Below are 25,538 nucleotides of genomic sequence, written 5' to 3' on the forward strand. Positions count from 1 at the left end.
TCCGACCGATTGTCGATCCGAGAGCCCCCGCCGAACCCGCGAAACATTAGCGATTCGATCGTTGCAACGAGCCGTTTATTTATTCGAGATACTCCAAGATTATTTATTCGAGATCGTCCGAGCCGCTGTCGTCCGAATCTTTTATCATCGGAACACGGTCCGCGCAGTGAAACGCTGTTTATTTTATACGATCGAATCGACGAAGATTCAACGTTTATACATCGAGTCGTAGACAATTTCCGATACGGCTGGATAGAATCTATTGTTCGTGTACTGTCCACCGGCAGACGGACGAGCGTTTGCTTTCGCTGGTTAGTTAAGGGAATAAAAGAGATGAAACAAGAAAGAAAAAAATTAAATAAACGCCTAACAAAGAAGCAATTTAATTTTTTATAATTCAAATATTGTTTGAGATGGTCTATCTACTGTAAGAGATGCGACTATCGAGCAGCGAGCTTGATTTTTATTAGCAAAATTCTGATCGCTTCTCGATCGAATCGCCTAATCGAGGTGCGGTCTAATCGAGTCACAGTATTATTTGCATAAATTGATACAACTGATCGAACCGCTCCGGCAATGTTCTTTCTCGATTCGGGTTTCCGACGGGTGGGACGTGGCCTAACGGTACCATACTCCCGAAACAGAAGAAGAACGTCCGCGACAGAAACATCGTCAGGAATGTTTTCTGGGATACGCGCGACACAGCCTTCGAACCGGTGTGGTATCGAAGGCTGGCGATCGGTAGATTCACGGATCGTAATCCCGACTCGGTCGTTGTATAATTCATTCTGGCAAGAATAATTATCGGTTCGCGGCGATTCGCGTCGATGGACGGGCCGGATCGATCGTTCACCTCTCGCTCGCGATCTGTTCGTCTTTCGAGTAGAATCGGCCAGGTTTTGCGGTTCGACGACCCCTGCGGCCCGTACGCGCTTCGACACCGGTTTAGCTCGTGCGGCCGTGAAGGATAAATTTAAAGGAGGCAACGCCTCCCGAAACGTCCCTGACCCGCGTAAAAACCTTCCGATTCCGAGAGCATCGAGGGAAACGTGGCGGTCGGCGCTGCCCGGTGCCAACGGTTCGGCCGAGACCCTCCCCCCCTCCCTCTCTCTCTCTCTCTCACTCGTTTTACGATTACCGAGAACCGTGCAGGAGATTCCGCGTAAATCTCCGGCGACGTCTCGGCGCCGCGCCGAAAACGAAAACGTCGAAACGGCGAAATTTCCATTCTTGAAATCAACCGAAAACCCGAACCCGCCGATCGTGTCCGAGTTTCTCTCCGCCGAGAGAAACGCGTTCCCGTCACGTGAGGTGAAACACCGCGGCCGTTTTGTTGCTTCTCGCGAGCGTCTCGATAACGCCTCGTAACCGTGCAAAACGCGGAGGAGGATCGCGGGGGACCCGCGCCTGTACTTTCGCTTTGCACCACGCAAATCCGGTTGCGGTGCGCGCACCGTGCGCGCGTCGCGCGGCGCGCCGCGCGCGACAACCACCCCCTTCGTTCACTCGGTCACGAAGCCGGCCGCATTGCGAGCGGAATCCTATTTTTCCGAGCGGATAATGGTACCTGCTCTTCGCCGAGGTGCGCGGCCAAAAGACTTTTGAAGAAGATCAGGAGAGACGCGGCGCGCGGTGTCGAAACGCGTTTATAGAAATTGCATATCGAACGCCCGGCGATGCAGTTCCGCCTCCTCGAATATATTCGCTCGACCTTTTCCTTGTAGCTCGAACTTTCAAAATCTCCGATTTTTTATACCTGTTCGTTCTTCCATGTCTTTCTCTGTTAACCCATTGCACTATCATTCCTTCCATGCTGTGTCAATTAGCATATATTCATTATTAATATTTTCTTTAATAGGACTAGACAATTCCTATTTCTTCTATTGTCTTTATTTACCTTCGTTTCTGTACTTTGATAACAGAAGAATTAAATTTGCTTTAAATTTGAAATACATTAATAATATTCATATTTAGTAGATCACGTTTGAATTCTTTATCGCGAGTCTGACTCGTTATCATAGTGCAAGGAGTTAACCCTTCTTACCACTTCTCTATCACTTTTAATACGATTTTTTAATATTATCTTTGTAACCCGGTTACAAGATCGCGGATCTTCGTGCAAGATAAATACTGTCTGGTTTCATTCGAGGCGCAAGAGGTAGATAGATAGTATATTTTAGATAGCGTTATATTTATACCTAGATCGTTTCAATTCATTTGCAGTTTTCCAAGTTGTTCTCCATTAAATAAACACAAAATTCTCTGGTAAATAAATACATAAAAATCCCCAGCTTGCGTCGTCGTCACTTCAATGCACTATACTGATTATTTATTTCTCTTGTACCGTATCATGCTGTTCTAACCCTATCCTCTTCCTTCTTTTTTCATGTTGATCCTGCGATATTATATTAACTAACTTATATTAAATATTATGATATAATATAGTAAAATATAATATAGTGTAATATAATATAGTAAAATATAATATAGTAAAATATAATATAGTATAATATAATATAGTAAAATATAATATAGTATAATATAATATATAAATATATTATATATTACATTAATGAAACATAGGGAAATAAAGCAGTTAGGATATCTAGGAATATGGTACAGCACACACTGTACATTTTGTCCTGTACAGGACACACAGGACATTTCTCTGCGTCGTCGTCGGGGGTACACCGTATTTACGGGAGTGGTCGACAGGAAAGATGACCGGGGAAAGATTATCACGAAATATTCGACTCGTTTATTTCCTCGATTCCGAGGTAACATAATCGTGTCCGAGGCAAACGCCTCGTGCCGCGCGAAACGTTCGCCACGGTGTTACGATCTCGACAATGATATGCACCGATCCACGGCGAATTGGATCGGATCGAGAACAGTGGTTTCATTACACGTATTTACAATCTCCATGCATTCCCAATACGGCGGTCGCATCGCCATCGATCGTCGGGATGTTTCGCGAAGTCCTTCGTCGATCGTCTTTCGAGAGCACCGCGTGCGTTCACGGCGCGATCAACCCTTTGCCGTACTTTAACGAGCCAGACACGTGATGGAACTTTTTAGTGATAAGGTATGAATTCAATTCATCCGCTCCTTTAAGTAAGAATTAAATATTGCTCTCTTGTCAGCAATATTTAAATATCGGAGCAAACGTAAGCAAATAATAAATATAAAATTCCTTTTTCTTCGATGAAATTAGTGCGATCGAAAGGATTCTAATCGTGGGAATTGTAAAGAAAACGGTACGGCAAGGGGTTAACAAACGACCGACGTTTCCAACGGCGGTGACGGTTAATCGTCCGAACGGTCGTTAGTAAAAAATAAATTTCCCGCCGTCCGTTAATGCGTCTATAAAAATGCGGTTTCGCGCGAGAGCGTCCGCAAGTCCGCCGCGAGCGAAATGCGTTGCCCCGTCGTCTCAGTTGGCTATATTACATCGGCTGTTTGGCGGAGGAGATCAACATTCGGGATTTGTGTCGCGGAGACGGAGGCGTCGAGAGAAAGAGAAAGCAGGAATCGCGGAAGCGAGCGCTCGATGTCTGCTCGCGAACAAAGCGATGCAACTCGGGCGACCTTTCCGCTCGAACTTCGTCGGCGAGGCGATCTCGTCCGAGAGAGGTCGACAAGGCACGCAGAGGTTTTCCAGTTTTTGTTTTTTTCATCTCAAAACCGACGGCCGAGTGAACCAAATTTGAATTCGGGAGCAGTTAGACGGCGCGTCGCTGCCGTCCGAATTTGCATAACGATGGACCGGCGTGACGCAATATGACTCTCGTGGCCGACGAGCCGCGACGCTGAGCGCAGAAAATACGGAAACGGTCGCGAGACGTGCAATTACGGTCGCGTCGACCGATTACGTTCCCCGCGCGAAGGTGCCGGCATCATAATTGCCGACTGTCCCGTCTTTAGCATCGAAATCTGCACGGTGGTTAATCTACCGCGGCGCCTAACTCACGAGCATAACCGCTCGGACACCGTGGATCGTCGACAGCTCCTCGACGACACTATATTGCTATTCGGCTATTAATTCTAAGCGATTCTCAACCCGTCCCCGATCGGAGAATCACCTCCTTATCTCGACTCGGATCTTGGATGGTCGGGTCGAGAACCGTCGCGCACTATGCTACGCTAACTTCTAAGGGCAGTAAATTATTGCTTTTCGGTGGTTGTCCTATGCTAGGTTCTCTCGATAGGTGAGACGAAGTAACCCTTCAACGGCGAACTGTTCCCTCAATTCTGCAAGTCGCGATTATATTCCCGGCTTTGTTAGTCAATTTTTCGAGATACGTTCTCCGAGCCACTTCCTGCAGATGCTAATCCTTCCGGCATGTTCGATTCGATCGAACCGTCGAAAATAGGCTGCTTTAGGCGACCGGCGCGTAGATTAGGCGCGGATTTCGATCGAGAATTGCGACGCGCGACCATGCTTATCTCGAACGGAAATTAAAAAAAAAAACAGAATATCGCGGAAGATTGATAGAGTCTTCGGACCGGAAGTTCCGATTGTTCGTTGTTTACGCGAAAGGAAAGGCACGCGATAAAGAAATTTTGGCAGTGTTCCTGGACAAAGCAATCTCGTTCTTATCGCCGTGGTTCGATCGCGTATTTTGTACGAATCGCGAGCGATCCGCGCCGTTATCGCGAAAGATTCTCCCGCGTCTTTGGAACGCGACGGCGCGCAGATTGATAGAGAAAGATACGCGCGTGTTTCGGGATGATCGAGCCTGGACCCATTGATGCTCGATCATAGCACTCGAGGCTGTCCGCGATTTAGACTCGTGGAAGTGACACGTTCTTTTTTAACGACGGAACGCGGCTCGGTTTTTCTCTCGAATTTGCCGACTGCTCGGCGACATTCTTTACGAATTTAATGGATTCTAATCTTCCCGGGATGGATTAGGAAAGAGCCGATGATGTAACAGTGGGGGAAGAGGAGAAGGAAGAAGGTTCGATGACTGTTAGACGAAGAAACACGAGGCGAGGACGGAAGGTCAAATCTTTTCTTCGGCGCCAATCGAACCTCCGTTATTCGTACAATGAGTCTCGATTAACGACTCGTCTTTTTGCCTAACGGATTGCTGCTTCTCTCTCTCTCTCTCTCTCTCTCTATAATGGTTTCTCGGCAGGTTACGCAACCGTGTTACCCGACACGCATTTCTTTCCCGTTTATTTTCACAGAGCAACGCTCATCGACAACAACAAGTATCCTTCGAGACAGAGACTAATTCGATCCTCGATGCATCGCGATTAAGAACCCGCTCGTTACACGTTTCCCACCTCGGAGCTGTTGGCTACACGCGCCGTCCAACGCCGCGGCGCTCCTCGTGATCGTTGGATCACAGGATCTACGTCACCCGCGAGCCAACAACGTCGGCAAACAATCGCGCTCACAGATTAGAATAGAGACGGACTGCGCGGCTCGCGGTTCCGGGTTCTCGATATTATGTATATTTCCTGTTTATTCGTTTACAGGAGGAGGAAGCTCCGTCCGGATGACTTATCGGTTAACGATACGCGAGTCCAGAAGACGATGCACCCGGTGCTCGGAACAACTTCGGATAGAAAAGGGATCGCGCTGTTTGCAGAATTTATTATCGTTTCTGCGACCGAGCGCGATTCTCTTGGTTTAAAATATTACGGTGTTGTCGAGACGAGACGAAGTAAAAACGATGGAGTAATCGAGGGCGACGGATGGTGCCGTCGATGACTATAAACGCAAATAAGAGAGATCGAGCGAAGTGTGTTTCGAGAGAACGAAATTTAACGCGCCGGTGTATATTAGTAACTATGTTAACCCTTTGCGCTCGAGCGGTGACTCTGAGGCGCTACTGGAAATATTCTAACACTTTCTTTCTTCCCCAAAATAATGTTAAAATAATGTTAAAATAATGTTTATACCGACAAAGTTTAGAGAAGTGTTAAAAGTGAAACTGTCGAGTCGCGATTAATTTTGTACGCGTTTAACACGCTGGGGCGGATATATCCGCCAGCCGTCCGCTAAGGTAAACACGCTGGGGCGGATATATCCGCCAGTCGTCCGCTAAGGGTTAAAGTACGCTTTCCGAAGTAAAATGACGATGCTAGAAAAATGATCCCGGATTACAGTTAAACGGTTCCGAGCGCAAAGGGGTTAAGAAGAGCAGCAACTACGAGACAGCACGTTTGCGCACGGCTTGCGCGACAACCGCAACGAAATCGGCGACACCGCGATGCGGTCATCGACGGAGTCGATCGATGAGCAGACAAGCTGGCATCGATCGTTCCGCCGAGATTTACGATTCCGGCGATCCTTCGAGCCGATTCTTCTCGCCGGTCGTTTGGAAACCTTTAAATTCGTTCCGCTTGAGAAATCGACTACGCGCGCGAGAGTTTAAAAAAGACCGATCATCGAACGAACCATAAACGGACGGGCGGCAAGTGGAATCGGCCGGCCACGCGCACGACCACCGATCTCGACGTCGCGGCACCGACCATAATCGCGTAAAATCGGAATTGCACGGACGCGACAATGTTCGCAATTTTTTTTTTCTGCGATCCGTAGAATTTCCAGTATCGACGGACCGGTTTCCCGTTTGGAAAACCGTTTCTTTTTTTTTTTCGTGGCGCGTCCGAGCGTCGTCCATCTTCCGTTCGTCGGTTGTTAGCGAAGCGAGAATTACGCAATCGGCACTCGGCCGCTTTCGAGCGACGGAAATAACAAGAGAAGCGTTCGGGAAAGTCTGCGGACGCGCGTGTTCGACGTCGGATGGATCTTCTAACGGAATCGAAAGTATAAGCCGCGGCGGCGTCTTTCCGAGCGCGTGATCGGCCCGAGTCGGCGCACAATGGCTTACCAGAAATAAATTTACCGCCGTTGTTTAATCTTTCGTTTGTTTTAACGTTTAAGAAAACTCGAGAGTACCTTGATCATTGTACAATGCAAACAGCAGGTAAGAATACTGTGAAATACGAATACGTTGAAAAGAAAAATAACGTAAAGAGCGTTGCGAATGATTTACACTGTCAAATATTTTAATAAAAAAAACAAACGATCAACCTGTACCGAATATCACAGTTTACAGTTTCTACTTTGTAACAATTATTTACTAACAATTTTTAAGCGGTCGAACGAATGAAAGAGCGAACGCGGTCGCGTTTTCGCGGCGACAGAAATTTCAGTTGTTCATCAAAATGCGACGCCGCGCGTCCGAGCGATCCATTGTTGAGCGCCGACCTTCCGCTCGCCCAAGGTTCGATCCCGAGCTCCGATAACGAAGATGCGAGCACCGATTAGGTCTCTCCGATACGAGAGATCGCCTTAATCGAGAACAAAGCGGACAGCTCTCGGTCCCGCATCTTGCCCCGCCGCGTTATCGTTTCTCTCGCCGATGCGTACACAGAGGCCGTGACAAAAGAAAAAGCCGATCGCAGTTTTTGGTCACGATCGGCAGGCCACGATTGTTTTACTCGACTTTATATCTAGGTCAGGGGAGAGAAAAAAATGGCCGCCGGAAAGAAACAAGAGAGCCCGTTGTTACCGGGCCTGTCAGGATCCGTGTCGCTTCCCATTGTCCGATCGTCAGGGACGAGAGCCGCGAGGATTCGCTCGCGGCTGTTCCTCGCCCTCGTCCCTCTTTTCGAATCGCTCCTCGCGCCGAGCCTCTTCCCGACTATTTGACTTTCGACGTAATTCGGAGACCTCGAGCGGTAACGAGTCGACGGACCGAACCGCCGCGGACTTTATACCCGGTTAACGTTCCAATAATTGTCAACCGTCGGACGAGGCACTCGGCGACGAGTTGGCTCGTCAAACACTCGCTCTCGTCGACAGCCTTGTTTCTTCCCTCCGGGGTGAAACGAATTCGCCGAAAATTGTGAAATATTTTTTTTGTCCGCGCGATCCCCGTGGACCGTACGACAAAACCGCTCGAAATTTCGTCGGTCGAACGGTTTCGAACGGTATCCCGCCCCAAGGCCGATGATTCATCGAGAAACCTCATCCGACGGCGCGCGGTGCCGAGGGACGGGACACGACGACTCTCCGTGCCGCGCGGGTTTCTCAAGCATCGTTCTCGCGAACGATAAAAATCAACGGGCACAATGACTGGCTGCTGCGAGGGGCGGCCGTGCGCGGCTCGCGCCGCGTTGCATTATATTGTATCGGGTGGGCGCGCGCGTTAGGCTCGTCGCGTGAAATACGGCCGAGGCGACGTCGCGTCACGCCCTCGCGGCGGAATCAACTTTATTTATTCGTTTCGCGCCGGGTTTGTTCTCGTCTCGGATCGCTGTTCGCGGGCGAACCAGAAAACCGCGTCGGGCCCGCGCGCTCTGCGGTACCCCGACGGAAAAACGCCGCGAAAATATACGACTCTAAACCGGAATACGGGGGGGGCCCCACCCTCGAACGGAATCGGACAATTTCCGTGGTTTCCACGCCCGCGCGCGCGAACGCGAGTTGATCGAGTCAGACAGGTTCAGTATCAGAGATGCATCGTTTATTTTTCAAGTAGTATATATCTCCTGGGAGAGAGCGGAGACAATGCCGCGTGTGTCCACCCGTCTCCCAGCAACGGTACAAAAGGTAAACAGCGGCGTTATTTCATAACGATTACTTGTTTGATAATAAAAAAAAGAAAAACAAAGAAAAGAGGTACGGGGAGGGTTGGGGGGGATTCGGGAGGCGATAGGCGGGGGAGGTAGGAAGGGGAGGAGAGGGATAGAAGGAAAAGGTCAGGGGTCGATGATCGGTCGTGAACGAATCCTCGCGAACTCGGACCGTTCGTGTCGCTCGAAACACACGGAGGAACGTCCCTCGATGAGAGGATGCACAGGTACTTTGTCTTGCGATGCGTTTGAATAAATATTATGCGCTATTTACAAAGCGATGAGAACGCGTCTACGTATGCGGTACACGCGCGCTTGTGTATGTAATGCGTGGCGAATGACATATTGCTTTTCTTTTTTTCGTTTCGTTTCGTTACACGGTCGACTTCTCTCTCTCTCTCTCTCTCTCCGTTTCTTCTTCGGAGATAAATCGGCGTCCCGACGATCGAGAATCGAATGGCGACGTCGGCTGCGAAGGGCGCGGGTCTCGTTCCCTCCGTAACGTCGCGAGGATTTCTCCGATCGATGTCGGCGCGCCGCGACGCTACGGGGGGGCGTAAACGCCGGCGAGTTTTACAATTGATTTTCCAGGTAGGCGACAACAGACCAGACACATGCGTCGATCGTTCGGCAGCGGTCAGATATGGCGGACGGTTTTTCGTCGCAGCATACAACGTTCGATTACGCCGCGGATCGCGCCGCGACGCTTACAGTCGTGGCTACTAGCAACATCTTAACGCGTTCGCTTGCCGCATCGCTTCCATAAAACGCCGCCGGCAACCTCGGTGCAACTCTGTTAAGGAAACGGAAATCGAAACACGGTTTGCTATATGTTCTAGCAAAGATGAGTCTGTTTCAATAGGTCAATTGAACTGTTTCTATATTTGATCGAGAAGGATGCGTTTACACGTGTACGCAACCGATGCGGCAGTGAACGTTTTAATCGGTTTTACAAACTGACAGTCGTGATATTTACAACGATCGCAAAACGGTCACGGTGGTCCAGCGAGCATTCCGTCCGAAAACCTTCTGCATCGGTGTCTTGTAATTTCGGTCGCGCAAGAAAAATTCATACAAACGATACGATTCTTAACTGTACTTTGATATCACCCACGTCGAACAGTCGACCTCTTCTCTACGCAAAATACAATGATCGTAGATTTGATGCTCGGTTTACGATTCGAAGCGTCGCGCGGTGTCGCTACGACGGAGCAATCGAAGATCGCAACATTGTTAACTGTCGAATCTGTTGTACATCGTCGGGACGGAGCAACGTTCTACGAACATTTCGTGTCGGCGTGATCGACGACTGCACGGACGACGATAAGACGTCGGAGAAATTTTCCGATCCGGACCATGTTCTACGCGCCCGCTAACGTCGTCCGAAGCGACGCGCGTGGAATCACGGATCGCGCCGTTATCTCGCCGTGAGCCGAAATCGGACACGCGGTTCTCGGGGGACCCGGAGACCTTGTCCACGTTCGAGGATGATTTATACGGCGGGACACGTACAGATTTATCGATCGATTCCGTGGAAAGGGACACGGTGTTGTTGAACGTTGCTCGTCACGTTCCCGGAGACGGGGATCACCGTGGAAAAGAAGTGGAACGGGGTCGGATGACGGAAAGAAGAGAAAAAAAAAAGAAAAAAAAAAAAGAAAAAAAAAGACAACATCCCCGGTGTGGGGAAGCGAGCGGGCAGTGGAAAATTAGACTACCGAACATTTCTTTCAATCCCATCGCTTTCTCGGTTTTGCCGGAACGATCGAAGGACGAACAAGGCTTTCGCTGCTGTGTCAGAGTTGTAAAAAGACTCTGCGGCTCTATGGGAACTGTGATGGTTCGACTGCGGATCTTTATGCAAAATCGCGACGATCCGTATTGCTTTCGTTCACGATTATTGAAATTATAAGGTTGCTTTCACGGAAAATGATCTAATAGATTCAAGCGTGACTTATGACGAAGATCTCGAGAAAAAAAAATATAAATAAATTCAGTCTTATCGTTTTCACAGATTAAATTATTCCAGTTGCTGTTAACAGGTCGTTGGTAATATTAACCGGTTGATGTTGTTCCATCTATCACTATTTCAAATTGCACCTACTTGCTTCGTGTTGTAAATGCATAAAATCCGCAGCGCATGATTCGAGAAATGGAAAGACGTCGCTATTTACGAGCGAGGATAAAGGAGAGAGATCGGATTGATGATTGGAACGTCGATGGGTTCGAGAGTGTATCGAACGAGAGAACAAGTTGGCGAGTTGGTGTTGTGCAGATCGTGGTATCAACTGTCTGCTGCGACTGTTCTAAGGCAGTATTCGTTTCGCCGAGTCAACGACATGGTTTCCGGGGACGAACAGAGACAGAGTTATGGGAAACTGAATTTTATTACAAGCGGTCAGCAATCTTGATCGGGAACCGCGACGAACGCCATTTAACGCTAGAACGCTAGAACTACCGAACCCAACAAAATTGGCGGGCTGCTTTTTCAATTATCGAGACTGTAAAAGACGCATTTCTGAGCAATAACCGGACATACCTAGTCATAGATACGATCTTGTTATTATTAAACGTGCCTTCAGCGCTCGGTCGTTCTAGCGTCGATCTTCACGATCGGACCACCGGTGACTTCTGTTCGCGATCCTGATTCTTTCCAATACGCTTATACATATGTAAGGTACGCAACCGCCGTCAAAGAAACAAACGTATAATCGTCGCAACGTTTTCACATTCGGTACAAAAAAAAAAACGGAGATTCTTCGGTAAAAAGAAAAGAAAAAAAAGAAAGAAAAGAAAATCAACATAATGAAATCATGAGAATCAGGGTAGCACCGCCGAGGACAGGATACACCGGCTCGCGTCGAGACAAATGCGATTACAAAGGGACTGGAAGTGTTTTCGATTCGAGGCCAACTTTGTGTCTCTTTCGTAAAAAAACCAAATTCGACGAATCATCGTTAATAAAACCATCGTGACTTGGTCCTGCGAATCGACTCGAGAGCCGGTGCACCTGTTCTCCGCCGTGTATCCTGCACGCGTTCGAGCAAAGACCATTCCTCAACGACAACGACGAGGACGAGGAAAACGGTCGTGTTATATGCGAGACTGAGCTTTATGAACGGTCGTATATGCGTGTGTGTGTGTGTGAGCGAGCGTGTGTGTACGCGATTTAATGTCTAGGGTTGATCTGTGCGAGCGACGAGTCGACGAAGCGCGAGCGTCCCCGACGATTCCGAGATCGCGAGCGATCGCGATAAAGAACGATCGCGGGCGCGTCCGCGCCCCTGTAGTTTCTTTTTCTGTATATGTAATGTATCACAGACTTCACTTGGAACTGAACACTGACGGAAGAGGTTGCGCGCGGTGTCCGTTCTCGTTAGCACCTTCTTTTTTCTGTCGGCTTCGAGGCTACGAACAGAGGAGCACAGGACAAAGAACCGAAAGAGGTGGAGAGGAGAAGGAGCAGATACAGAAGAAGAGATCGTAAAGGGGAGGAAGGGTGGTGTGGGCGCTAACGAGGGGACCGTGGCGCAACGAGACCTCGAGATCGCGTCGATCATACCGGTACGGAGGATGCTCTGCGGCCTCCCGACAGTTCGTTCACTGTTATTTCTTCTCTCGTTACCAAGCGGCACCGTCAATGTCTCTCTCTCTCGTTCTGTTTATCTTGTCTCCCGTGTCCTACGATTCTACGAGAGATCGTGCCGCAGTTTCCTCAGCATGAGATCGACGGTGATCCTGGCGTCCTCGACGGAGTCGTGCTCCGTGGTCTGGATCTCCCTCCTGAGCACCGCCCTCGCGAGACTCTTTAAACTGCTGCGGAACGGGTAGCCGAGAAAATGCGGGAACACGACGCAGGTGTCGATCACGGTCGTGTGAACCAACTTCAGAGCCCTGAGGTCGTTGTTTAGCGCGTGACCGATCACTATCGTCTCCGCGTGAACGAAGCTGGTCAGGTCGTCCTGCACGTCCCTGAGACTCTTGGACGCTCTGGATAGGTCCTCCGCGGTGATTCCGCTGAATCTTGTGTTGTGGTCGATCACCTCGGCATCGGGCCTCACCAGCGTGTCGTAGACCACCATGCCGTCCATGCTGACCACCGTAACCTTGGCGACCTCGAGACCCCGCCGAGTGAAGCACATCTCGCAGTCGAGGGCGTACACGCCGTAGTTTCCGTCTTTAGGAACAGTCATGGCGGGTCGGGTACGAACGTAGTCGTCGAAGGGACCGTTGTAACCAGGTTCTAGACCGGTCCACACGTGCATACTGGCAATGGTGCAGCCTCTGGAGGTCTCTCTGCCCTGGCAGCACTCCCAGGTGTTACTGTAGGGACATCCGGCCATGCCGCTCCTACATTTTCCCCAATGGTAGAAGCACCGTTCCTCTTGCAGGTACTCGCCGTCTTTTCGGTTGACGTAAAAGTTCTTGTAGCACCTGGCACATTTCCTTTCGCCGACGAGCAGCTCGTACGAATGCGGGATCCACTCTCTTCTGGATTTCTCCTGGAAGTGATAGCTGGACCCGGAGGAGGACGAGGAGGACGACGACGAGGAGTCCGTCGAAGAAGAGGACGACGACTCGCCGATGTCCGAGCTCTTGTCGCTGTCGGACGCGCTCTCCTGCTCCTGGTCCGAGCTTTCCTGAGAGCTGCCGCTGCAGTTCCCGCTGTCGGCCTCGCTTTCCATAGTCCAGGAGGTGGTCCCGCTACCCGGCACAAACTCGCGCGCGTTCGCATCCAAATGATGGTAGCCTCGGGTCGGTAGACCCACGGGCGGTTGAGGGTGATTGATGATCACCGCCGATCCCGGATAGTAGCTGCATTCGAACGGGTAGCCGAAGTGAGCCAGATCCTCCCCGGTCAGCGTGTATCTACGCAGCAGAGAGGCTAGGGACGCGTCGCTCAGATGATGCAGCTCCTTCCTTTGGCTGCTGTGGTACATGCAGGAGTTTCTGTTCATCGACCCATTGTCGCCGCGTTTGTTATCCTCGCGGTGCGAGACTTGCGCGTTCTGCGATTGATTCCTCGAGCCCCTCGTGCCCGTGGTTGGGCTCCTCGCCGAAGTCGACGAGCTTTGCGAGGACTCCGAGCTCCTCGTCGGACTGTTAGGATAGTGCTCCTGTCGGCAGTGATGATGTCTGCGCAGCCGTTGCTGCTGTTGCTCCTGCTGGCTCGGCTGCTCGTCCTCATGCTCGTGCTCGTCGTCGCGCTCGCGACGCTGATCGCGCGGCGCTCTGGTGCGATTCTTCCGTTGCCTTCTGCTCAGGATGGCTCGATCTTCTTTCGTCGAGGACGAGCCGCCTCCCGGCGATGCGCCGCCGTTGCCGGAGCCTGTCGAGGACGTCGAAGAAGCGGTCGAGGCCGACGAGGCCGCGGACTTGCTCTTGCTCCCCGGCGACGGTGACGGCGACGGAGAAGGCTTCGTCGACGAAGGCGTCTCGCGGCTGCTCACCTTACACTCGACGTACCGATCGGTCTCCCCAGGATCCAGGAACTCCTCTTCCGGCCGCAGGCCGCAATCTTTATGTCACATAGAAAAACATATATACGTCAGTTCATTCGCCCAGGCAGCGGGTGACTTACTATCGCTTCCTACGTTACACACGTATAATTGTTAGGGGGTCTTTCGAATTTTCCACACCACACGTGCATGCATCTCTGTCCTATCTCTTTCGGCTTGCCCCGCGATCTTTCTTTCTCCGGCGATCGAGCGTATCGAAAGGGCGATGGTGGTCGTCGCGTCTCTCCGATTTACGTCCGATTAGGTCGCGCGGCAGGAATATAAGGAACGCGAGGCTAACGGAGAGAAAACTGTGTTCGCGATAGAAAACCTCGATGACTCGCGGTCCAAGTTTGTCGCGGGCTTTAGCGCGCGAACCGGCGACGTCTGGCGATACTTTCTTACGCGATTTTATTTATACAACCGGTGAGTCATACTGTTGGCTTGGTCTCCCGCGTTAACGATATTCCAAAGCGACGAGGGGGACAAGGTGAATGGCTTCCTTGCGATCATCGTTCTCCAGGGATCTCTCGTTGCAAACCGATATCCATTGCTCGAAAGTAATCGCGAACGGAACACGTTTCCTCGATCCGGCCGAGTCGCTGTTTTTATTTCGTTCGGCCTCGTTAAGCGTTTATGTATTCTGATCTAGAGTGCATACCGTGTGTTAGGCATTCTTCGGGATTTATTTACAAGAAAACGGAAGACTAGCTTTTGCAAGTCCTTTCTTTTTCCCGACGTTTCTGGCATGTACAAATATTAGAAAAGATCCATAATTTATTGGCAATTATCAGCAGAGACGACAACGACGAGTCTACGGAAGATCGTGTCCAAATTTGCAGTGAATCGAATAAACAGATAAAGTGTCCGACGACACAGAAAACATGATTTCCCTTGCTAGTTATTACACGGAGACTTCGGCGAACATATTTTCAAGATCGTTCGAGAAAACGGTAACGAAAGAAGATCGTTCTTACGGTACTTCTAGACCAGAATACCTTCCTTAAGCTGCTTATCCATTTGATTCGCGTGCACGTGCTTTAAAACGATATTTTAAACGGGGATGCGAAAGAAATGGGTACAGACAGCTTCGCAAGCTGCACTTGGCGTGCACTTGGTTAGTCGCGGCCGTTTCGAAGTTCGCGTTCAAACCCGAAATGGCGTGTCGTTGAAATAATGATGTCAGGAGTATAGCGGGCTTTGAGAAAACGTGGCCCGAAGGTCTCGGGACTGCGGTTACAGTGGCTGCGACCGACTGATGCACCGCGAGACCCACGGTCGCATCGATCCGAGCCGCTCTTGACCCAGAGACCGCCATATTTCCGCCTTGAACCGGTGCCCTAGCCACGGCTACCACACGCGCTTTTGGTGCCAATCCAGCGGAAACGGTACGATCGCTTTTCGAAATTTATTAACCCAAGGTATACCAGAGCACTGCGTTTTTCCCCACGTTTCCGACGATGCCCTTTCGCTTTAATTGCCCGGTGCTGCGCTATCGATTGCAACCGCTCTTAGAATCTAACCCCCGTCGAACAGAGCCGAAAGAAAGCGAACGAGAGTGTGAACGGGGGAGAGAGAGAGAGAGAGCTGCTGCGTGGGTCAATTCGATTCGAAAAAAAAAAAAAAACGTGGAAAGTGAAAGCCTGCCACGGACGTATGAATCAACGTATACGAGCTTCTGTCTGCGTACAACAAGATTCATAATGTCAACGCATTATCCGCACCACGGACCACGGGGTGAACGTGTTTTAACTTTCCTCCCAGCAGAAAACGGGAAACCGAGAAGGAAATTCTCTGGTCCTACAGGCTGCTCCAATTTAATATCTCCTTTGCGTATATAGCACCCGTCGTTCGTAACATATCAATTAGCCCACAGAGTTTTGTTTTTAAACGATCGGAGAAACGGAACCATGGATTTATAGATAAAAAGAGAATGCACCTAAAATCGCGATACGCCGGCCAAATGAAACGACTCGCCCGGGCCAACGAGCGCAGTTTGTTTAACGATTCTAGCTTGTGCAACTTTCGCCAGACGCGCGGCTAAGGGTCGCTTTCTTTTCTGTCGCGAGTCGCGTCGCCGCACGGTGCTCCCGGCAAGCAGGACGTTTTGGCAAAAATTCAATTTCCGTATTTAGAACAATTGGTTTTGGTTTTTCTTTGCTCCCGCGGAACGGCATTCTGTCGGAAGTTTCGCGTTTAAATAATACGTTGCTCGTTCTATGTTATTACGTAACGAGGAAGATAAAGCTAATCATTTTCATAGTCTATTAAAATACACCGGAACGCGAATTTGCGTTATTCATGATGCTCGTTGATAAAATGTGTTTCAATTAATTCGTGTCGTTAATCGATTTCAATGTAGCCAGAAATAGTCCGAAGTGTATAAAAATGGTAACGTCGAGGCAAGTTTTATAAAGAAAACAATGTTGGAGATCGCTTCCGACTACTTTGAAGCTCCCGTGATTTTTGACAAACGAATCGTCTGAAGTTTTAACCACCGTGTGCCGCGTTCGTCCAATTTCAAACCAAACACCGCGATTTTTCAGATTTCTCGTTTCGAACGGAACTCGGCCACTCGGTTCATTTGTCCGCAAATCAGAATACAATAGCTCGCGAAAACATCTTATCTTTTTCCTTTAACATTCCTGGTCACCTCGGTATTTTTTTTTAAACGTAATCACGCGTCTACTTGAGAAGCCGTTGCCGAAACGAATTCAACGGTCCGCGTTGTACCGTAGCCGTTAAACTCTGAAACAACGCTGAAATGAATTTAACCACAGAAAGCGAATATACATAATATAATCATCCTCGTTCCGTTCGAGACCGTTCGAGAATTGTTCCCCCCATTTTTACAGCGGTATCGCAACGTTTTCTTCCAGACGAAATCGACTCGATACATCGCGCAATTAACAGCCCCCCCCCCCCCCCACCCCTCCTCCCAGACGAGACGCGATCGTGCCCCGCTCGTGTTCGCGGCGGATAGAACTTTCACAAGGAAAGTCCGAACCGCGAGATCTTGATAACCGAGAGAAAAATCTGTACCGCTCTTCGAAACGAAAGCCGACGATCCTCGAAGAGGAGTCCGCAACAATTTCTATTTCTACAAAGTCATCGCGCGCGCGCGCCGTCGTTCGAACGATATCCAACGAATGCCACCGCGAGTTTTTCGACTTTGATTTTCTGGGATAAAGGTCGAGTTCGTTAAACGCATCTGCGTCTTATTGAGCCGCGTTATCATCGAACGGGTTAAGATCGAACGACGGAGTTCCTCGAACGATCGACCACGCGCGCGCACTGTTCGCGATACCGCGATCGACGAAATAATTATTAAGCGCCATCCGTCAATGCCGATCATTGTTTTGCGACTTTTCCGCAGATAGGACGCGTGGCGTTGCGTGAGTAAGGCAATGGGATAACACGATCGTAACACGTACACTCCTTTGCGTAATTTATTACAGCGCCGAGCTGCTTCTGATCGTTGACTCGCAACGCGATTCTCGACGGTGAAATCGTTCGTCGATTTTTCCCGAGCGAGAACGGAGCCGTCGCGTTGTACCGACGACACCGCTGATAACGCTGGAACTATCAGTCAAGATGGCGATCGAATGATTGCGACCTGGTACTGTATCTTGATACGAACTGGTCGCTTTTAGTGCTTGGTAGCTGTAGCGTTAAACTCGTATATTACCGTTCGGAGTCATCAATCTTAAACAATAGGTCAAGTGCCTCGATAACTCTGTACACATGTGTCGTGGACTGTACCTCGGGACAACAAGTGCAATTTTTATGGAATTGTCCGTGTTATTACCAATAATGACTCGATCAATCTTCTACAAATTTCAGACGCGTACAAACATCCTTTTCTACTTTTTCATTGCCTAAGTAGGTTTCAATTTATACGAATTTTTGCTAGACTGCCATATTACCTATCCATTAAGATCGCTATCGTTATTAGCGTTATTCTATAAAGGGTTCAACTTGTATGCGTCCTACAAAAAAAAAAATGAAGGCGATCACATGGAATTGATATCGAAATGGTACCAAAACGCAGAAATTCCCAAAATTAAGATAAAAATTGCTGGCTCCGAATGGAAATGGCTTCTCAATGTACACGGTGTTCGCGGTGAAACGCAGCTTTTGTTCTACCCTCCGAATAAACGACGAAAGCGCATCGGTTTCTTGCAGTTCGTACCGGCTCGGTCGGTGTTCAACAACAAAAAAAAAAAAGAAATAGCAGAATTACGTCAAAGGCTCGCGTGTAAGCGAGAATTACGTCAGAAAGAGTCTCTCGTAAGCGATATCCTCGGTGAAAATTTCAAACGAACAATAGCGGCGAGAGCGCGGTAGGAAGGGAAGAAGAAGGTCGACACCGTGGATCAATTGGATCGAAAACGTTCGCCGGCCGCGCTGATAGCGTCCGCGTGTTCGCGATCGAGGAAGACCGAGGGCGGGAGGTGCCGAGGGAGGGAATCGGATAACGGAATACCACGGTGTATCCCCGTTCGCATGGAATGACCGGCTTCGATATGTACCGTTGCGTCATTTAATGAAATCATCCGGCGACCAGTCCGCGCGCGCGCACGAGCGACCGCAACAAGCAGAAACGTTTGCGCGCGAGCGAGCGAAAGAGCAAACACGTCTTACTGTTCGAGGAAATCCCTGGTCACCGTGGGAAGTCTGACTAACGTTTTGCAGGAAGATCCGCGCGAACGGCGCGAGTCATCGTCGACTGGCATCGGTCTCGGAAAGATACGAGAACGCGCGCCGTATTTCCCTGGATGACCCACACACAGACCGATCCGCGGTGTTCCAATTAAACCGACTTCCGAGTCGGGCGTCCCTCGACAAATCCTATATATCCAAACGGACCACGCGATCTTTCCGCGTGCAGCTATAGAAACGCACTCTCGATTTCGAGTGATCCGGAGGTCGATCCGCTGCTTCAAATATATTTATACCACGAACAAGGAAGTCGTTGTTTCCTTGATGACGTGAATGGCAGTCGAAGAAGTTAATGGGACGGTTGCTTTTTTTTTTCCTTCCCGCGAAACTTGCACGCTAGGTCGGATGTATCGCGGGTCAGGACGTAACGCGTGGCATTGCAGAAACCGGCAGCCATTAGCATCGAATGTGCGTGCGTACGACAATGCTAAACAGCCCGATAAGGATGCATCGTTATGAATATATATCACGTGTTTCTATATTTAGCTAGACCGATATTTTTGCGCGATTCTTCCGCCAGCGGTAATCCTCGCGACAAAGAGACACCGCCGGGAAACATTTTATAAATCGTTGCGCATAGCGGCGCGTCGAAATCCCGCGCGAATTCGTCGAGATCGCGGGGAACGCTCTCTTCTGTATCCCCGAAAGCTGTGTCCCGGTCCGGACCATCCTCGGTCGGGTTTCGGAGATATTCGTAACGGACAACCACGAAAATCCGATCGATCGATTCCCGTGGTCGAGCGTCGAGGAGAAAGGGGTGGCGAACGGGTACGGTCGAGCGATCTGTCGCGCGACGTGTGGGCTTGATTTAAGGCCAGAGAATTTCCCACGTCCCGCTATTATTAGCGGCGTGTTACAGACACCGCCGGACCCTCGCGCCTGTTACGTTGCGCTCCGAAAAGGTGATATACCGCGGCAAACGGCATCGACAGTGGCAGCACCTGAACGACCAGCGGCCAGCCAATGGCCCCAAATTCTATATATCCGTTTCGGCGGATCGGGCTCGTTCGGATATTAAGCCGAACGGGATTAGTCATCGATCGCCCAAGGCCAGCCGAGTTCGTCGAAAAAAACGATCGCGCCGGCACTAACTGTCCGGAATAACGTGCCCCCCCCGGTGTCTTTCCATAGAGCGATCGATTGTGGAGCACCGACCTTTGGGCGGTCCGCGCAACGTACGTACATACGTCGACGAAACGGGCGAACAGCGATTTCACGTTCGCAGCTCGAGGAGGCTCGATTGATGATCGCGCGGAGATGCGCGCGGGATCGCAAGCCAAATGAGTCACGTTAATTGCCAAGCAATCTGTCGACGATAACGCGGCGGTCAGTTTTGAGAAATTACGAATATCGCGTTATGGACGTTATCCAAGGAGAGGAGTTGCTTGCGCGCGTGCCGCGATACCTTGGGACGCGGTTGGGTCGCGGTGCGCCGGAAAACGATAGACCTCGAGGAGTTTTATCGCGCCGCGGTCGAAGCTCGCGTGACAAATTATTCGGAAGTTATACGGCGATTATTCGCGAATAAATCGAACGTTATTCGGAAACCTTCCGCGATTTATGCGCGCGTCGCGTTCCCACGTGGGTAAGGACACGAGAGAACGCGAGCTTCAAGAAAGCTTCAGGACGCTCCTGTACGCGGATCCCACGGACGGGAAGAGGTGGGCCGGCGTCGCTCGAACAATGTAGAATGTAGAAAACACAGGTAGATGTGGCAGACAGACGGGGGCGCAGCAAGGTAAAGAGGTAAGTATCGACCGGTGTAGAATCTGAGGAGCGTAGAACTCTGAGAAAGTGTTCCGAGCGAGTAGAACCCGATTGAAAAGGTAGCTGTGAAGTTTTGAGGAGGTGGTCCGTTAACGAAGTAGAATCTAACGAAGTAGAACTTGAATCGAGTGCCCCACCAAGGAAATAGGAACACGAAAGAGGTGATTCATAACGGAACGTCTACGAGGCATAGCTTTCGAGAGATAGAACGAAATCTCGAACACGTAGATCGTGACATAATTTGAAGATGGTGCTTATCGCGTGATACGCACCTAGAAATAGAAACGGAGCGCGACAGAACTACTCGACGTGGATACGCCGTCGAGCGATAGAAATCGACCCGCATCCGATTCAACGCGACACCGTGCAACGATCGGCAGGAAACGCCGGTGAAACGGAGGCGCATTAACACGTTAGGAATCAACCGATTTCAGATTTATCACCACGAGATTAATGAAATTGCGAAGATTCTTTCATAGAAAGTACTTGAATAAATCTCTCAGGTCGAGCGCGCGTTGCAATAAAAATGCGAGAAGGTTTAAATAAATTCTATCTTGCCATTATTATGAAACAACATAGGTTTTCCAATGTTCATGCTTGGCGGGTTCAACACGTTAATGAAATTGAAACGAGAAAGTTAACGTTTATCACAGCGAATGGTATTTTAGCATCTCGGTGAAATACAATTTGCACGAACATGTTAGAATAAGAGAATAAATTTTGGAAACCAGTCGAAATTCTGACCCGTTGGTGACCTGACGCGCGGCCACTCAACGTGTTTTAATTAACGATACCGTGGTTCTGTAACGGTGAACTGGGCCCGATCGAGAACAGAAGGGAAAAAACGCGAGGAGGCCGGTAGAGAGGGAGATCGAAAAAAACCTGAACGCGTCGAAAGGTATCCACCCACGCGAAGGGGTTAAACATATCGGTGGCATTCTTCCGAGAACTGATCCTGTTGCTCGTGGTTCTCGGTACAAGTGCACCCGGTGATTCGCGGGATCGTAAATTGTGAATCGTCTCCGGATTCGAGGTTAACCGGAGAAACGGTAGAAGAGAAACTTCACCGACGATACGAGCCGCGATTCGTGGCGACGGGAAGCTGACGCGCGCGAGCGCGTTTTACGAAAATCTTCCATGGCCAACGGGTCACCCACGAACCTTACCAGGACAGCCCCCAGTCGAAGGATAACGCACTCTCCGGTGCTCGAATATCTTAATCCTTACACGGCGATCCGTTACGAAACGAAAGTCTAACGTCACGTCTTATGAAAATAGAAGATGTCCCACATACCGGGACCAATAGTCACGCGGACGTATCCCCCACTCCTACGGCTCGCCGCGGAACTATCAAATTTTCCAATCGTTTCCGATCCTTCGGGGTCACGTAACCATTTTAGGACGAATAACGATACACGACGACACGTCGGACCTCCGCGTCTTACTATCACAATTTTCAGGTAGATTTGTACGTGTAACAAAATCGCGGGACACATTGTCTACTTTCATAATTGTTGCAAGCTTTGACATGTAATTAAAATGCGCATAAACTACCCACTTTTACAATAATAAGACTCTAACTTTCCAAGGAAAAAATTCCCTCGCTACAGATCCTTTTTCTCTTTTTTTCGTGTACAAAGCAGATATCCTCTCATCTGAAGAGTCACTTTTGTAATACCCTGATACTAAAACATTCTATTATCTAAAAATTTCATTCGACTTCTTAATGATAATGTATCTAAACAATACCATGATTAGATAATACAGTAGCACTTCGATTATCGGAATTCTAAATTGATAGTTAATTACTTCTTATTTTCGATAAATAATTAACACGATAATATAAGATGGCAAGTGAAGGTCCAATCGAGGCTATACCGTGGAACGTAGGGGTATCAGAATATAGTCAAAATAAGAGAGACCCTAATCTGTACAGAAATTAATTAATTCAGACATCTTTACCACGTTTAAAATTCTTTTTTCGCATCCCATTGTATGGCTAATAGGTTCCCGATAAACGATAAGTAAATAAACCGTTCACAACCCTTTGAAAGATCCTCGTTAGCAAAGAAGTGACGCCAATCCTCGTTGGATCAACCGCCAGTAAATCCAGAGTAAATCCATCAATGTTCGATCGACGACCTTTCTTATCCCGAGATCCTCGAGTCTCTTTTCTTCGAGCTTCAAGTCTAGGGTGTTAACCCTTTGCACTCGAAGTCATTTTAAGCCTAGATCTAAAATAGCTATTTTAACCAGCTGCATTTCTATATAACTTAGTACAATTCATGAATACGAAATTGAGTCTAGCGAATCGTAAAATTATTACGCTTTTAACAATCTTTTACAAATCGTAGTATCTTTAATAATGTCAAAATTGTTTTGGAAATGATATACCGATTTTCATTGGCGCCTCAGAGGCGCCACTCGAGTGCTGAGGGTTAAGAGGGCTGAAAGCAACTTAAACCGCGCGAGCGCGCGCACGTTCGAATCGTTCGAGTCGCGCGAATGCCGGGAGAGATCGGCGCGGATAGTAGACCCGTTCCGATCTTAAAGATGAAATAGTGAAAGTAGTCGTTCGGCACGAGCGATTTTTCCAACATTTTCTGCACTTTCACTCGCCGCGACGTCGAGTCCTTCGTCCGATACGAGTACCCTCTAAATCGGCATTTTGCGAGACCGTCCGATTCCCGATTTCCGGTGAACGGACAAAATCGAAAGCTCGACGGATACGTTACGGGCTACGTAAAAACAACGCGTTCGTAAGGCTCTCTTTTGCCGGCAGGATCGGCCGTCTAAGCCGAACGCGTACAGGAGGCGAAGAGGGGAAAAAAAGCAGTTAATTTCTCTCGCGTGAGAAACGAGACTCTCGTCTCGAATCGAAAAACCCCGGGACCGACTCGCGCGCTGGCCTCCCCGTTCGTAAAAACCGAACGGTAATCGGGGGCAGGCGCAGGATAACGTTTTTCGAGAGTTTGAAGCGCGAACGGCTCGGTTTCACTTGAAACGACCTACATCGAGGACCGTTTTACTCCTACTGCTCGTGGCAGGACTAAGCGGGAAAAAGAAACGAGCTGAAAAATACGTTTGCTAACGAGTAAAGCTGGTTGGACCGATTCGTTTCGTTTTGATTCTTCGACGGCGGGGAACGTGTTTTCCCTCAAACCCTTTCTCTACCGCGACGTCTACACCCGCCGTTCCGTATACAGAATTAATTATTACTACTAATTCGTACAGGGGAACCCATTAGTAACAAAAGGAGTTGCAAACGCGAGTATTAAAAACATACAGAAAGATTAAATGGAAAAATAAAAACACGAGGATGCATAGATTAATTAACTTGTTGCGGTAAGTTCTTTTGTTTAATTGATTATGGAAAGCCTATAGAGAGGTGTAGCTGGATTACGACAATTAAGTTGTAGATTTCGAAGTTACTTCTGCAAAGCTGTACATCAGTGTTGCAACTACTGCTCGATAGAGCCGCGCCCTCGTTATACGCTCGCGCGGAGAGATAGTCGCGTTACGAGTACGACCGTAATCACGACCACGCGAGAAGCCGTAAATCGTCGCGGTAACGAGCTAAAGCGGAGAAAGAGAGATCGGTTATTGTCACTGATGCGTCGCATAATGGTTTAAAATGCGATTCTGGCTGTGCAATATGCACAACACCAACGAAAGAAGTTTCGGATGCAAACGAGTCAATTAATATTCTATGGCTGGTCGCCCAGAATCCTGAATTATATTATACTGAATTCCTTCGTAGGTGAATAAATGTGTTTGGAAGCGATTCGTATAAGGCTGTGGAGGCACCGGCGTCAAAATCGGCGGTCATCGATTGCCTCTTTTTGTTCTGCCGATGGAACACAAGAAAGATCTCTCCTTGTTTTTAACTGGAAAAACAAGGAGCGATGATCAACGTCCGTCGATTTGACGCCTCCTGTGCCTCTCCGGTCTCGACCGATTTTTAAGCTGCGTTTCCGACGAATACGGCCTACGGCAAAGCAACGGTCGCGATAGCGCGAAGGTGCAGAAAGAAAACCGAAGCAAGCGAGAAACAGCTGACAACGAAAACAGATAGCCTTTCTTCGCCGGAAGGATGAAATATCGTTTCACCGAAGGTGTAACTGCGCTCCAAGCGAGTTCGAACGACGGCAGAGAGGAGGAGGGAAAACATTTCTGAAGAAGAGTCTCCTTGGAGCCACACTCCATCGGAGACATCGCCAGCTTTTTATCGCTTTTCTCGCGCAACAACGGCAATTCTTGCGCGGACCGTCTGCGCGGCGATGGACGGATAACCTCCGGACAAATGTGTCGCCTAATTTAAAGGACATTCCCATTCTCGATAAACGGAAGAAGTCTCTCCGTCGCTTCCTCTTGCTTCTACCGAATCACTAAAATACCGTATCGCCAGAGCCCAGCGGTTCTCAACAACGTCCCGAAACGCGGCCGTCCCGTCGAAAAGTTCCGTTTAATTATTTCACGAAATTGACCGACCAAGGCTTTAGAAATTTGACCGGCGTACATTGGTGCTCCAGAATCCGCCGATGAACCATCCGATCGGTAAATATTGTTTTTTCATCGATCGCGTATCGTTGCGCAATACATTTATCAGACTCGTTCCGCGTTCGAACAACAACGGCCGAGATGGCGAGTTTATCGAATATAAAGAAGACGTACCGCCCGTTCGATAACTGACGGAAAAATTAATCTCTCATCGGGACACGATCATCTAGTGTTTGCTCGGTTTATCTCGAAGTACTATTTCATCCAGTCGCGGCGATAAAACTCGGGCACAGAAATCCAACGCGGAACAAAAATGCTATTGTCACTGATAGAGAACTCGCTTGGAGCAACACCTCTCTGCGAAACGCAAACCGCTTCGCGAAAGTATCCATCACCGTTCCTCGACTTCGTTTTTCTTTAACACCGTTTAGATCGGTGACCAAAAAATACGTA

General features: G+C 49.2%; 2 protein-coding genes across 5 annotated transcripts in view; both read right to left on the reverse strand.

The window, feature by feature from the left end:
- The window catches only part of LOC144474801 (26S proteasome non-ATPase regulatory subunit 6), a 262,460-nt gene that overhangs the window by 31,346 nt on the left and 205,576 nt on the right, over window positions 1-25,538 (reverse strand). The gene's annotated exons all lie outside the window — the stretch shown is intronic.
- The window catches only part of Prage (RNA exonuclease prage), a 31,324-nt gene continuing 13,947 nt past the window's right edge, over window positions 8,162-25,538 (reverse strand). For all 4 annotated transcript variants that reach the window (XM_078191182.1, XM_078191180.1, XM_078191179.1 and 1 more), the window contains one exon: window positions 8,162-14,116. In XM_078191182.1, coding sequence (XP_078047308.1) covers window positions 12,288-14,116 — 1,829 coding nt within the window. In that variant the 3' untranslated portion in view covers window positions 8,162-12,287. The remainder of the gene's footprint in view (window positions 14,117-25,538) is intronic.

The sequence above is a fragment of the Augochlora pura genome, chromosome 9 (assembly GCF_028453695.1).
Source record: "Augochlora pura isolate Apur16 chromosome 9, APUR_v2.2.1, whole genome shotgun sequence".
NCBI classification, from domain to species: Eukaryota; Metazoa; Arthropoda; class Insecta; order Hymenoptera; family Halictidae; genus Augochlora; species Augochlora pura.